At 40.0% G+C, this 14,013-nt stretch overlaps 1 protein-coding gene across 2 annotated transcripts in view; it reads left to right on the top strand.

Annotated features, from left to right (window-relative positions):
- Window positions 1–14,013, top strand: part of LOC126185022 (protein Daple) — a 199,706-nt gene that overhangs the window by 45,563 nt on the left and 140,130 nt on the right. For both annotated transcript variants that reach the window (XM_049927747.1, XM_049927746.1), the window contains exons 6-7: window positions 2,620–2,771; window positions 8,613–8,694. In XM_049927747.1, the coding sequence (XP_049783704.1) occupies window positions 2,620–2,771; window positions 8,613–8,694 (234 nt within the window). The remainder of the gene's footprint in view (window positions 1–2,619; window positions 2,772–8,612; window positions 8,695–14,013) is intronic.

Here is a 14,013-nt window from a genome sequence, read left to right as displayed (position 1 = left end):
ATAGGTTCTTTTATGGAATAACTTTTCTGCTACCTGTCGTGATTTTGTTTTTATTCATATTTTGCACAACCCATTTCAGGAAAAGATTCTCGTTTGCAAGGGTGTTTTTCTTTGTTCTGTGCCATTTATCTGTGATGGTTTGTGTGAAGTGCTGCATTGTTGTGTTGTCTTTACTGTAATATAAAAAATTAATTAATGATTGATCTTTATATAGAGTTAGTGATAAAATTTGGAAATAACTTCTACTTACAGTTTTCTCATGGTCCACTTTTGCAGAAACTCACTCATATCAAACATTACACACAATTTTTTGTGCACAGTACACAATTAAAACAGCAAAGGTACATAAACAAACTGCCACAAAAATGTTTTTACACATTGTCAACAGAGATAACACTATAAAGCACCCACAGACAATACATACTTTCAACAGAGGGTATTTATCTTAATAATTGGATCATTATTTGCTTACATATGTATAAAGTGGTACTTATTTCTATATATTACTACTCTGATGTAAGTATATTGTTGAAGCATCCTTTCAACCAAGGAAACATACAACAGGAAGTAAACACAGTGAAACTGATTGCAGTTGCAAATGACTGTAATGCTTCCATGGTTGACCCAGTACTAGGCAAAGTAAAGAAAGACCCAGACACAAATCCCACCACAGAGGGTAAAGAAGAAAACAAATGTATATCTAGCATCCCTTAGATTTTTAATATATCACAAAAGATTGTAAATACCTTCAAAAACCACAAAGTAAAAACTGGATTCTCTACATCTAATAAACAACAACAAAAACTGATACATAACATAAAGTGTAATTGTGACCCATATTCAGACTGTAGAACATACAAAATAAGATTCCAGGAATGCTCCATATTCTACATAGGACAAGCAGGCTGAGATTTCAACACCATGTATACAGAGCACATTGAAGCCTACAAACACTGCTTGCTGATGGTGGATAGGAAGAAAGCAGCTGGAGGGTAAAACACTTTTATTCAGTTTTTACTACAACATTTATGGTGCTATGATGCTCAGACATGCATCCTCACGTGCGGTGTGGAGGTCATGCTGATAGCTGTGGAAGCTGCCTGCCGGCAATGTGGCTGGCTGTGATGTCTATGCTCAGCGATGCTGAGATGTTCATCTGCTCAGCAGTCCCAGCTTGCACAGCATGGTGTCATGTGGCAAGTGCTTGTGGCAAGTACGATTGCTAGAATTCTTGAGACTGTCAGGACCCAGAACAAGAGCTCACTCCAGCAGGCGATGATGGCGGACACTGGAGCATGAAGTTGGTGTACAGGTGGCCACACTGCAGCAGGAATGAACCATTGCCCTCCAAGGCAGAAGTTTAGCTGTTGCTGAAGAGAGCCTGGAAGCAGCTTGTCTGGGAAGTCCCGAGGTGGTGGAATAAGTATAGGGGGCTGGTCTGATGGAAGTGGTGACCCAGATTGGCATAAGCTACTTGTTTGACCTTAACCTGGTGGTGACTAGCGTGGCCCTTGCTTTGTGGTGGGTGCTGCTAGACTGCTCATACCTCTGCTAAAATCAAAGAGTTTTTATACTGGTTAATGGCATGTTTGTTATGCTGATGCAGTGCTTTCAAGCACATATGAATCAGTCCTTCCGAGACTCAACGATGTAGCCTCATCCCACAGATGCACTGCACTTCTGCTATGTTCCCAGAATTGCAAGGGACGGCCTAGCTCACTTTGTGCTGTGTAAACAGAACTGTTGATGAAATTTGCTGATCAGTGCCTCAGCACCCGCTGGCTGCCCGTGGCTTTCAGCACAGTTGTTCGAGAGCTGCTACTTCCACAGTAGTGCCCAAAAAATAGTGGCAATCCTATACATCCAAACCAAATACCAAGCACCTAGTCTTGTTGTTAAGGCTTCACAAGGTAAATGTGACCATCCTGTTAAGGAAGGAAGGTAGGAAGAAAGAAAGAAAGACTAAGACTTAATGTCCCGTTGATGATGAGATTGTGAATGGAATACGAGCTCGAATTGGACTAGGAAGTGGATGGAAATCTACAGTTTTTCCCCCAAAGGAACCATCCTGACATTGGATTTAATTGAATTGGGACAATCAAGGGAACCTAAATGAACATGACCAGACTGGGAATGTAAGTCAGAGTGATAATGATTGCACCACTTTGCTTAGTCTTCATTTTAAGATTCAGTCATAAAAATCTGTAATGTTACAAATCAAATATTCTAATGATTTTTGATAGACTGGTAATCTCTCCCTTTGAGAATTCTACTGACATGCAAATCTCTCAAGGGAAATTAAATGCAGAGATTACAGTGCATTTTAGGCATATTCTTACATTGACATATTTTCAGATTAGAGGCAATTTTTGGAGGTATATTGTCTAAACATTTTTGGTGTGACTCGTAGATGCTAAGATTGTTACAGCAGCTTAACTCACTCTATCATAATATTGTTTCCTTCTGAATTTTCCTGCTAGTTATTTTTCTTTCATTAATGTGTGGGTAAATAGAGCCAAAACTTCTGACTTAACAATATATTGTCATTGCATGCATTTACTCTTTATGAAGTGTATCATCACAGTTTTCATTAAAGTACTTATACTTTTGCATTCACAGGGTTGTGTTGCAGCAGTGTGTAGACCTGAAGCCTCCCAGCCAGGTGAAACAACACCAAAATTGTCACAACAGCTTTGTGGTGGTGAAACACACCACTTGGCAGTTGAGCTAGCAGATTGGAAGTCTAGACTCCGGAAACAGCGTCAAGAATTGTAAGCCTGTATTGCTGACAGTTAAGCTTTTATTTTCTAGTCTGAATGTTTCCATACATAAATAGTATTAGTGTTTATCTTTCATATTATGTACTATATTGACTTGAATGCTTTAGAGTGAAACCATTGTCTGATCATTGACACTCCCCTACTGAGTAAATGTTTCCTTCCATGGTACTGAATGGACATTTTGGAATCTTCCATAATTTTACTTTATTGACAGATACCGGAGATTTTGGGTTGGTGTGTGATGAAGTGTTTGTGTTATGTATCTCACTATAAATTTCATACGTAAGTCAAATTGTGCCTCAGTATTAGAAACATTTATCTTTCAAACAATTTTTGTGCTAGTTATTGACTTGGGCTGAATTTCAAAATTTCATGGGAATACATTGATGACTAAATTGTTCAGTTGATGAAACAGAAAGTTGACACAGTGTTTCAGAAAAGAATTGAGTATCTGTATAGAGACATCCTGTGAGTTGACTACAGAAATTCAAAGAAATTTATCCCATCCCAAATCTTATGGTATCTCTGTTCTGGGACTGTCTATGAGCTGTACTCTTTCATGCTATCACAACTGTAGATACTGATGCCAACTATGATATTGTTTGGTGTCTTAGCTGGTCAGAAGTAAACAGAAAAGAGATTTTAGAGAGAACCACAAGAATGCATTTTTATATTCCACTAGACAAACAGTGTCATTGTTGCTTAATGTAGTCCACATGGAGACATTTGATACTCATCTTTATGATCATCCTCTGTCATCATGGATTATTCACTTAATTCCAAAGATAAAAGAACATGGTACAAATAAAACCCTTGTGTGAGTGTCAAGGACCTCCAGATGCAGTTTTAGACTATTTCAACAGTAGCCAGCTACATGATATTGGGTAAGGCTACCTAAATTTGTGTTGAGGTGTAACAAATGCCTCATTGTTCAAGGTGGTTAGGTGGTGATGAAGAAAGTACATACACATTTTATGCATTTTTTTTAGCAGTATTGTTAAAAATTGTATGACAGAACATTCTTTGGCTTCTGAATGCCCCTCTAATATTTTGCTCTTCTATGGGCCTGATCCTCATTACTGAGATATATGTCATATATAAGTATGACTTTGATTCCCAGATATGTGTTGCCTAAAGATTTTTGTGATGTAATCACACTGATACCATTTACTCTTCTGAAATCTCAATGTATAACCACTCTCTCCCCCTTTGTCTACCACAGTGTTCAATTTTTCAAACAATCACAAAATCTTGTTCAGTACTACTGATAACTGCATGTATGTAATTGACATTTCTAGAATTTTAACTGCTATAGTTCACAGTGGTGGCTCAGTGTTAAGACACTAGAATTGCATTCAGCAGGACAGAGTTAAATCCCTTTTCGACCATCCATATGTGTTTCCTGTAGCTTCCCTAAACTGCATAAGGTGAATGCCTTGGTGACCTGTTTGAATGATACTTGGCGGAGTTCATTTCCAGTACTTGTCCAGTCTGAGCTTTTTCTCTGTTGCTTTTACTGGCCTCACCATCTTCCTTCTTTCATTTAATTCTGAGTAAGGGTATTTTTCAGAGAGCTCTGTCATGACAGTGTATTTTATTCACCCTTCTGTAACACATGGTTTGTTCTGAGTGGAAAATATTAATGAACTATTTTCATTATATTTTAGGAAAAGTATGTAAGTATGTAAAAGTTTGCATTATGCATTATTATTATTATTATTATTTTTTTTTTTTTTTTTTTTTTTGCTCGTCTAATCAGGCAGTTGCTTTTAGTTGTGTTTACAGTAATGAAGTTCAGCTGTTGACAGCCCAAAGTTTGGTCTGAACACTCAGCATTTTTCACTTAATGAACATTACCATAAATGCAATAGGTGGTAAGTGACATAAAAAATCCCAGAAGTATCTGAGGATTGAACTCTGTATATTCGTATTTGTAGTTTGGCACCTCACACAGAGATACCAAGCCACAATTATAGTGATTAGATACTCCAGTTTAAAGAAGTTGGTCCCTGAAAAACTAAGCAAAGTGACACAGTGTTCAGCACACTGGGTTTGCATTCAGGAAGCGTGGGTTCAAATCCCCATCTGGACATGTAGATTTAGAATTTCCATCATTACCCTATATTGATTAAGGCAAGGTGGTTTTGTTGAAAAGGAGACACTTGATTTCTTTCCCCATCCTTGTCCTATCTGGCCCTCTGCTCTGTCTTTGACAACCTCAGCTTCAGTTGCCCTAATAACTCTTTCTTTCTTCACTTGAATGTAACTCGAAGTCTCCACCTGAGGATGATGAGATAAGTCCTCAAAACTCATCATATCAATAATCCGATGTATTGGTTTACTGTAATTGTATATCATATCTGTTATATACACTGAATAGCCAAAGAAACTGATACACATGCCTAATATTGCATAGGCCCCCTGCGGGCACCCAGAGGTGCCGCAACATGATGTGGCATGTCTGAAGTAGTGCTGGAGGGAATTGACACCATGAATCCTGCAGGGCTGCCCATAAATTCGAAGGAAAATGAGGGGTCACAGATCTATTCTGAACAGCATGTTGTAAGGCATCCCAGATATGCTCAGTAACATACATGTCTGGGGAGTTTGGTGGCCTGCAGAAATGTTTAAACTTGGAAGAGTGTTCTGGAACCACTTCTAGCAATTCTGGATGTGTGGGGTGACACAGTGTCCTGCTGGAATTGCCTAAGTCCGTCGGAATGCACAATGGACATGAATGGATGCAAGTGATCAGACAGGATCCTTACATTCATGTCACCTGTTCAGAGTTGAATTTAGACGTATCAGGGGTCCCATATCACTTCAAATGGGCATGCTCTGCGCCATTACAGTGCCTCCACAAGCTTGAACTGGCCCCTGCTGACATGCAGGGTTCATGGATTCATGAGGTTGTCTCCATACCCATACACATCCATCCACTCGATACAGTTTGAAACAAGACTCGTCCAACCAGGCAACATGTTTTCAGTCATTAACAGTCCAGTGTTGGTGTTGGGCCCAGGTGAGGCGTAAAGCTTTGTGTCATGCAGTCATCAAGAGTGCACAAGTGGGCCTTTGGCCCCAAAAGCCCATATCAATGATGTTCCATTGAATGGTTCACACGCTGACACTTGTTGATGGCCCAGCATTGAAATCAACAGTGATTTGCGGAAGGGTTGCCCTTCTGTTATGTTGAACGATTCTCTTCAGCCATTGTTGATCCCGTTCTTGTAGGATATTTTTCCGGCTGCAGCGATGTTGAAGATTTGATGTTTTACCGGATTCCTGATGTTCACTGTACACTCGTGAAATGGTCATATGGGAAGTTCCCCACTTCATCACTATCTCGGATATACTGTGTCCCATCGCTCATGCGCCGACTATAACACCATGTTAAAACTCACTTAAATCTTGATAACCTGCCATTGTAGCAGTGGTAACCGATCTAACAACTGCGCCAGACACTTGTTGTTGTATATAGGCGTTGCCGACTGAAGTGTTGTATTCTGCCTGTTTACATATATCTGTATTTGAATATGCATGCCTATACCAGTTTCTTTGGCACTTCAGTGTCTATAAAGCACAGTGAACAGCAGACCTCAAGATGATCAACACGTGGGTTTATAACCTCATAGTTCCAGAGAGATAGAGCAAAAATGTGTTTTTTCCAGCCTCTGGCATATAGTGCCCTGCACGACAGGCATTTTGTGTGAGGAACAATATTGACCTGCCAAATAACCTGCTTTACAGGACAGCTCACATGTCAGGGACAAAAAGTGGTTTTCCAGGACCCAACATTTAGGCTGCCCTGCATGACAGGTGTGTTACGTTGTTGTAGTATCGGCCTGCTTTCTTGACTTGATTTTCATGGTGGCCTGTATGTCAGGGGCAAATAAATGATTTTTTAAGCTCCTGACATGTAGTGTATCTTGCATGAACTGTATTGTAGGGGCTACATATGCCTATGGGAATGACAATAACTGGGGACGGGTTGAGATGGAAAGAGGAGCGGATGGACAGAGTGAGGGGGAGAAGGAAATGGTCAGCAAGAGGGGAGGAGGAGGAGGAGATGTGCGAGGTAGAGGGAAGATTTAGAGTGGTAGTGGGCAGGTGGAAAAGGATGAGGGGCATGAGGATATGGTCAGAGGGAAGGGAATGAAGATATGGTCAAAGAGAGGGCATGAAGGAAATGGTCAGAGAGAGAGAGGAGGTGGAAGAAATGGACAAAGAGAGGGGGAGGAGGATATAGGCAGATAGAGGTGGCAGGATGAGATGGAGAGACAGACAGAGGGAGGAAGAGGTGGACACAGAGATGGGGAGGAGGAGGTGAGTTCAATATATGTGTTGACTGTGTATCTGGGCAAATATGCATGAAAAGGCTAGTACATAAATCAGAATGTATGTATGTATGTATGTATGTATGTATGTATGTATGTATGTGTGTTCCAAATCTCCTCCTAAACCACTGGATTGATTTCTATCAAATGTTGCATGTTGCACATGTAACACTTATTATCTGGAAATAAGTACTGTGGGGATAATAGCCACCTAGCTCTCATAGGGGTGGGGATGGGGTTGAAAAGGAGTTGATAGCCCTTGACATCTAGGCTGCCATGTATGGCAGGAATATCATGCAGGTAACATCAGAATGTGTTTCAGTGGGTATGTGCGCGAACATGCATGTTTGAGTAGGGGGGGGGGGGAGGGGGAGAGGATATAGATAGTGAGAGGGGAAGGAATGAGGTGGATGGACAGAGAGGGGGGAGAAGGAGGTAGACAGGTAGAGGCTGGATACGGAGAGGGGAAAGGGACAGAGTGAGGAGGGAGGATGAGGTGGACAGAGAGGGGGAGCAGAAAGTGGACTGAGAGAGGTGGAGGAGGAAGTGGACAGAGAGATTGGAAGGAGGAGATGGATAGAGAAAGAGGAGAGGGATAGAAAGAGGGGGGAAGAGCAGTTACGGGGAGGAGATGGACAGAGCGAGGGGCAGGAAGAGATGTGTGCAACATATGTAACATAAGTGTATGCGGGCAAGCCATGGGTAAAAAGCTAGTACATTATAAAACCAAGGTTTATTTTTTTCAAAGTGTGGGGACTTTTTACCTGTTGCTCACTCCTCTTCTTGGTCTTTCGTGTAGACTACAACATTGTTTTCTGACTGAAAGTATGTAATTTTCATTTTGTAGAGTTATTTTGCTTGATTTTCTGAAAATAAAATTCATATGTCAAAAGCTTGTATAAAGTCATGTAAAATAATGCGCACCATTCAAACTGTGCACCCACATTTAGGTTATGTTACGTGTGTCCAGTGTAGAAACCTAGTCAGAAGATGATGTAAAATGGATAGTGACATTTACACTTCTCATCTATTCAATAAAGACATAGTTATCATATATTTGGAAGTCCTGCTTTTGTTTTGCATACCAGGAAACAAGTAAGGAAGTTAACTGCATGAAACTACGATATTTCAGTTGTTGCACCAAACTGTGACATTTAATTTTCTTGCAGTTTGTTTTAAGGTGCTTTTGTAATACATTTTTTATTGTCTATCACATTTACCACATTATTTGTCTGTGTTTCAATGGAAACATTGAGAATAATTGTATTTCAGTTTTACATTGACACAGTATATTATTGGCCATGTATTAGTGCTCCTGATTAGTTTTGGCATTTACTCTAAAACTCCTCTTTAATTTTCTGTTCAACATTGAATGTGTACACATAGTAAAATGTGTGAACTTCTTGTGTAACTTTTTGTTTTCCAGGAATTTATTAAATTTTGACATTGTACAGAATATTTTTTTTAATTAGCTTTTTTTGTGTGTCTCTTTTAGGGAAGAAAAAACTGAGGCTTTGGCAGAGGCAAAAGAAGAGCTAGAATATAACAAGGTTCTTGTATCAAAGTTAAAGCTTGAGGTACGTTTTGCCTACGCTACACAGATAACAAAATATTGTGTGTGTGTGTGTGTGTGGGGGGGGGGGGGGGGTTATTTTTTTAAGTAAGTGGCAAGCAGCTAGCAATAAAGAAATAAAAACATATTCTTGTTCCTGATAAGTGTCAGAGTAGAACATAGTGAGTGAATAATGTCCTGCCACTCCTATCCATGTCACCAAGCTGTTGGCTGGGACACCACCTCTTTGGAACCCACGTATTTCTGGTCCTGGTTTCACTCCTGGCACAGTCACACCAATAGGCTAATTGGAGGGGAGGGGGGCACTTCAGCAATTTGGAGACGACTAGGAGAGTGACAATATTATATCTTTTAGAGTTACTTTTTTGACAGTGCCAACTCCAGTGATTTCAGCACTTGCATTACCTGGGATGGCCGCTGTTCCACTACAGGAAATAAATATCCAGCCTTGCAACTGGATTAGTTCTGACTGTGTTACTGAAGCCGTTGCATGCCAACTGTAAAATACGACAATTATCTCACTTTGTGGACTTGGTCTTTGATTTGGAACTCTGATTGAGCACATTGTTGTTTAAGAAAACTCGTGGCAGTATCATTGGAGGTGGTCTTAGCTCATGGTACTTTCAGTTGTAATGTCCACTCTCTTCCGTGTTTTCAGTCATAATCTCAGTGTAAATCTTGGTTTCCACAAGGTCTGTTGTTCACAGCAGTGATCTATCTTGCTTGTGTCAGGCTATGACACAAAAGTAGTGATAAGCAATTCATACTCTTGCGTGTTCTAGTTCATTATGGACACCAAGTTTATCGAATTGCAGCAGCAGCAAAACTATGACAGAAACAGGACTAAAAGTAAATTCAGACATAGTTTATGAAACTACAAAGACAACAGGGCAACTTTCTGAACTGCATGGCAGTCTGGGCAATGTTCCATGAGCAGCATTAACGTCACTGGTATTTGCACCAGTGTTGTCACCACCTACATTTCTAGTATTTAATTCGAAGGAAATGTGAGGTTTGTGTCTCCAACAGTTTCTGCTGTTGTACAAGCTTAGTGACAACTGTGTTACTTATGTTCAGTCAGCTTTATTATTGTCTTGTAGAAGACACATTTACAAGCTAGTTTACAAATTATTACCACTCATAGAACCCGGCACTTCCTGTGTGATGACTTATGTAGTTTTTTGTTCACTCATTTCAAGATGCAACTGCATGTAGTGGCCACTAGTCTTGAGTTTCAGCCATTGTCAGAAGTAAGTGAACCAGTTGTTTTTAGGTAAGATAAATTGCTATAGAAAATTTATACTGAACATTGTGTAAATATCATACATCTAAGTCACCTCCAAAAAAAGGGAGTTGAGTTTCGGTGGTCTCCCATTTGTCAGGCAGCATTATTGAAGGTAAAACAGTTTTAGAATCTGCTCTCTATCTGGTCATAATCACACCAGGAAAATGCTCAGTGATAGTGACATGCATAAAAATTCCGGATAGGTGCTGTACCATAACACAAGTCTTCCACTGGCTCAGAAGAACTGATTGTGTATGTGTCTAAAACACTAACATTGGCACAGACAAATTATAACCACGTAGAAAACAATTATGGCTATTATTGAAGACATGAATTTTTCTTTTTTAATAATATTGAACAAAATTCCAGCTGGTTACAGACCATAAGTCACCAGTTTCACTTTTTGATCCCTGAGAGAACCTACCATATAAGACTGCCCAGCAATCACAGTGGTCAGTGCTGTTTTTGAACAATTACCATTAATGATATTGATGTGTCAGCACAGGATGGAATTCAACTTTTGCACGATGACACAAGCTCAGCACAATAGGCTGTGGGGTGGTAGGACTGGACCAAGTGACACATCAGTCAGTCACCATGGACAGTTGCACTGAACATTTATTTGGCACATTTAAACAAGACAAATAACAAATAAAACCATCAACACATTTTTAAAATTACCATTTAGGTGAGAGCAAGTTACTTCAAAATTTAAACATTCATAAACCATGGCACTTATGGCCTATTACACATTTAGTGAAATGAGTTAAAAATTATTTACTCAAAAACTATGATCAACCTGAAGAACAATCTACTAAAATTTAATGAGGAAATGTAGTCTTTCGTTACTGCAGTGATTGGTATTACCAAAGTAATTCAGAGTACAGGCAACAATAAATCAGATACCATGGCACACAACCATGTTACTTAAATGGCAGGCACCCTACAATGTAGGATATAAAATATAAAATTTCATGTGACCAAGAAACCTCATGGGATTCAACAAACTACACCCAGAAGCAGACGCCTGCCCACTCAGCTGTTTCATTATGGACCCCTAAACGGGAGCAGCAACGGTCACGAATAGGCACGAAAAATCCCAGAACTAGTAGGTATCTACAACAGACTGACATCTGTCTTAAGTAACTAGAAACACAATAATTCATTACAGCACATCACCTGTAGAATTAATCAATCTATTAATGAACATCAGCTAAGCAGTACAAATCTATTGACTTATGCACGTTAGGCCAATTATACATCAAGCCACGAGATACAAGGCCAGCCGGCATGCGCGGGCAAAAGGGGGCGGAAAATACACAACAGCACAAGTAGGACGCAACCCAGCACCCCGCAACCACTACCAAGACAAACAGCAGAAGTCCTGATAAAATGAAATCAAATGCAAGTAACTAGTGTGCAGGCTAACGGTATATCGAGACTGCCCCCCCCCCCCCCCCCTCCAACGCAAAACACAAGGTGACTTACAGCAAATAGCCCAATTAAATTTGTGATTAAATCGGAATTAATTACCATAGCCACATACTGTCATTGAAGGAATTCTTGTACTTTCATTAATAGAAATCAGTTTCAAACTATTTAAACACACAATAACAATTGGCATTTCAGTAACTTGTAAGAATTTATGTAACTACCCATTTATAGTTTAGTTAGACACGTGTGTCTCAGACACACTATCACGTCAGATAGAAATGTAACAGTAATGTTATTGCAATTCGCAGCAAATGTATCCAGGGAAAATTTTATCCATGTATATCTATAACAATTGGTCAGCTTAACTCCGTCGTGTGATATAAATACAATAACCAGGTGGCACTTAGACAGGGACCAACCAAACTGTTTTCAGTGGCGGTTAACACTGACAGTAGCAATCTACAAATAGAACATATCAGCACTCCAGGCCCTAGTAAATGTTAATCATAACATCACATGCAGCTCTCACTAGAACCTTGTGTACTAAGCAAGTTGAAATAGACACATTTGAGGACAGACTCAGTAGGAGCAGCAACTGCCGTCCAAGAAAATGAAATCAGCAGCACTGAACCAGTATGGTGCATGGTGGAGGGTACCCTGTACAACTGCTAGTCATTTCCTTTTCTGTTTCAGTTGCAAATAGAGTGAGGTAAAAATGACTGCTACGTGCCTCCATATGAGCCCTATTTTCTCGTACCGTGTCTTCGTGGTCCTTACATGAAATGTATGTTGGTGGCAGTAGAATTGTTTTGCATTCAGCATCAAATGCCAGTTTTCTAAATTTCTCATTAGTGTTGCTCGAAAACATCACTACCTTCCCTCCAGGGATTCCCTTTTGAGGTCCCAAAGCATCTCCATAAAACATGCACACTGTTCAAACCTACTGGTAACAAATCTAGCAGCCCAACTCTGAATTTCTTCGATGTCTTCCTTAAATCCCTCCCATTGTGAATCTCAAACACTCAAGTAGTACTCAAGAATATGTCACGCCAGTGTCCTACATGCAGTCTCCTTTATAGGTGAAACACAGTTTCCTGAAATTATCCCAATAAACCAGAGACGAGAATTTGTCTTCCCTACCACAATCTTCACATGCTTGTTCCATTTCATATCACTTTGCAATGTTATGCACACATGTTTAAACAACATGACAGTGTCAGCAGAACACTACAAATGCTGTATTCGAACATTACTGGCTTGTTTTTTCTATTCACCCATGTGAACTTAACATTTTTCTATATTCAGAACATCACTAGAAATTGTGGCTAAGTCATCTTGTACCCTCCTACAGTCACTTGCTGTCCACCCTGTCCATCTGATCATTTATGTATATACAAAATAATGGTGGTCTACCACCCTTGTCTCTGATGAACACTCACCTTCGGGGACAACATATTAAGTTCTGTTACTTAAAAAGTCTTCATGCCACCCACATATCTGGAAACCTATTCCAGTTGCTTGTACCTTTGGTAACATGAAGATAGCTTAATCTTTACTGTCTCAAAAACAAGAATGCAAACATAGTCTACAAAACATATGATATAACAACAGCGTAAAAGGCCATTGTTGTATAGTCTGTTGAGTGAGATAATGGAGATTTCTGTGACTGACTTTCCTGGAAATGACTATCAACTTAAAATTAACCCTTCCTGATTCCTTTCTGAATTCCCAGTGAGCCAGAGGCTTACAGAAGCTAATCACTTGTTATGTTTGAAGATCCTGGTTGCAAACATTCAGTGAAACACCCCAGACCTCTGTTCCTCTTCTTGGCTCATATTTCATGAAACAGCTTCTAGTTACAGTGTTACTGTTTGTAATACTGGCTTAAAAAGAACATTGGATGTGTGCTATATCACTTTTGAAACCCACATTTTGCTCCGTTTTCATGAGATTCTTGTCTTTGCTTTTGTCTGAAATCGAAGTTGCATGATACACTTTCAGTCATGTGCAAGAAGGGATCTACAGTGATAATTGTCAGATAAGCTTTCACCCAACCTATATTTTCAGACTCCCGTGTGGAGTTGCTAGTCTCCCATCATGCACCTCCCCAGGTGGCAGACAGGGGAATGTTCACCAGATATGGTGGATACTGAGGAAATAAAATACCCAGGGTGGCCTGAAACTAGCAACTGCTGCTTTGCAGCTGGGAGATGGGTCTCCAAAGGCAAAGGGAAGAAAACCTTGTATAAAAATTACCCGTCCTTTGGTAGAGGTTGGATGTAGGGTTGGTAGCTCCCTCTGTAAAAAACACCTGTTGCGAAATTTCAACAAAGGAAAACCAGATGGATAAAAGATGACAGAGATGGCAGGGACAAGGTTATGGGGACAGGCAACCAAACCGTGGAGACCAGAAAAGTAAGAAAAGACAGAAAAGCAATAGAAATTGTAAATCAGCTTTATTCATTGGTACTTGTAATGTGAGATCACTATACTGCCCAGGAGCCCTGAAAGTGATGCTAGACCAAATAATGAACCTGAAAAGAGCATCATAGCAGTACAAGAAGTAAGACAGACCGGGAGTGGAATCCTAGAAAAGAAAGAAGA

The sequence above is a fragment of the Schistocerca cancellata genome, chromosome 4 (genome assembly GCF_023864275.1).
Source record: "Schistocerca cancellata isolate TAMUIC-IGC-003103 chromosome 4, iqSchCanc2.1, whole genome shotgun sequence".
In the NCBI taxonomy this organism is placed as follows: domain Eukaryota; kingdom Metazoa; phylum Arthropoda; class Insecta; order Orthoptera; family Acrididae; genus Schistocerca; species Schistocerca cancellata.
Note: the sequence above shows the minus strand (reverse complement) of the source record. Positions and strands in the feature narration are given on the sequence as shown.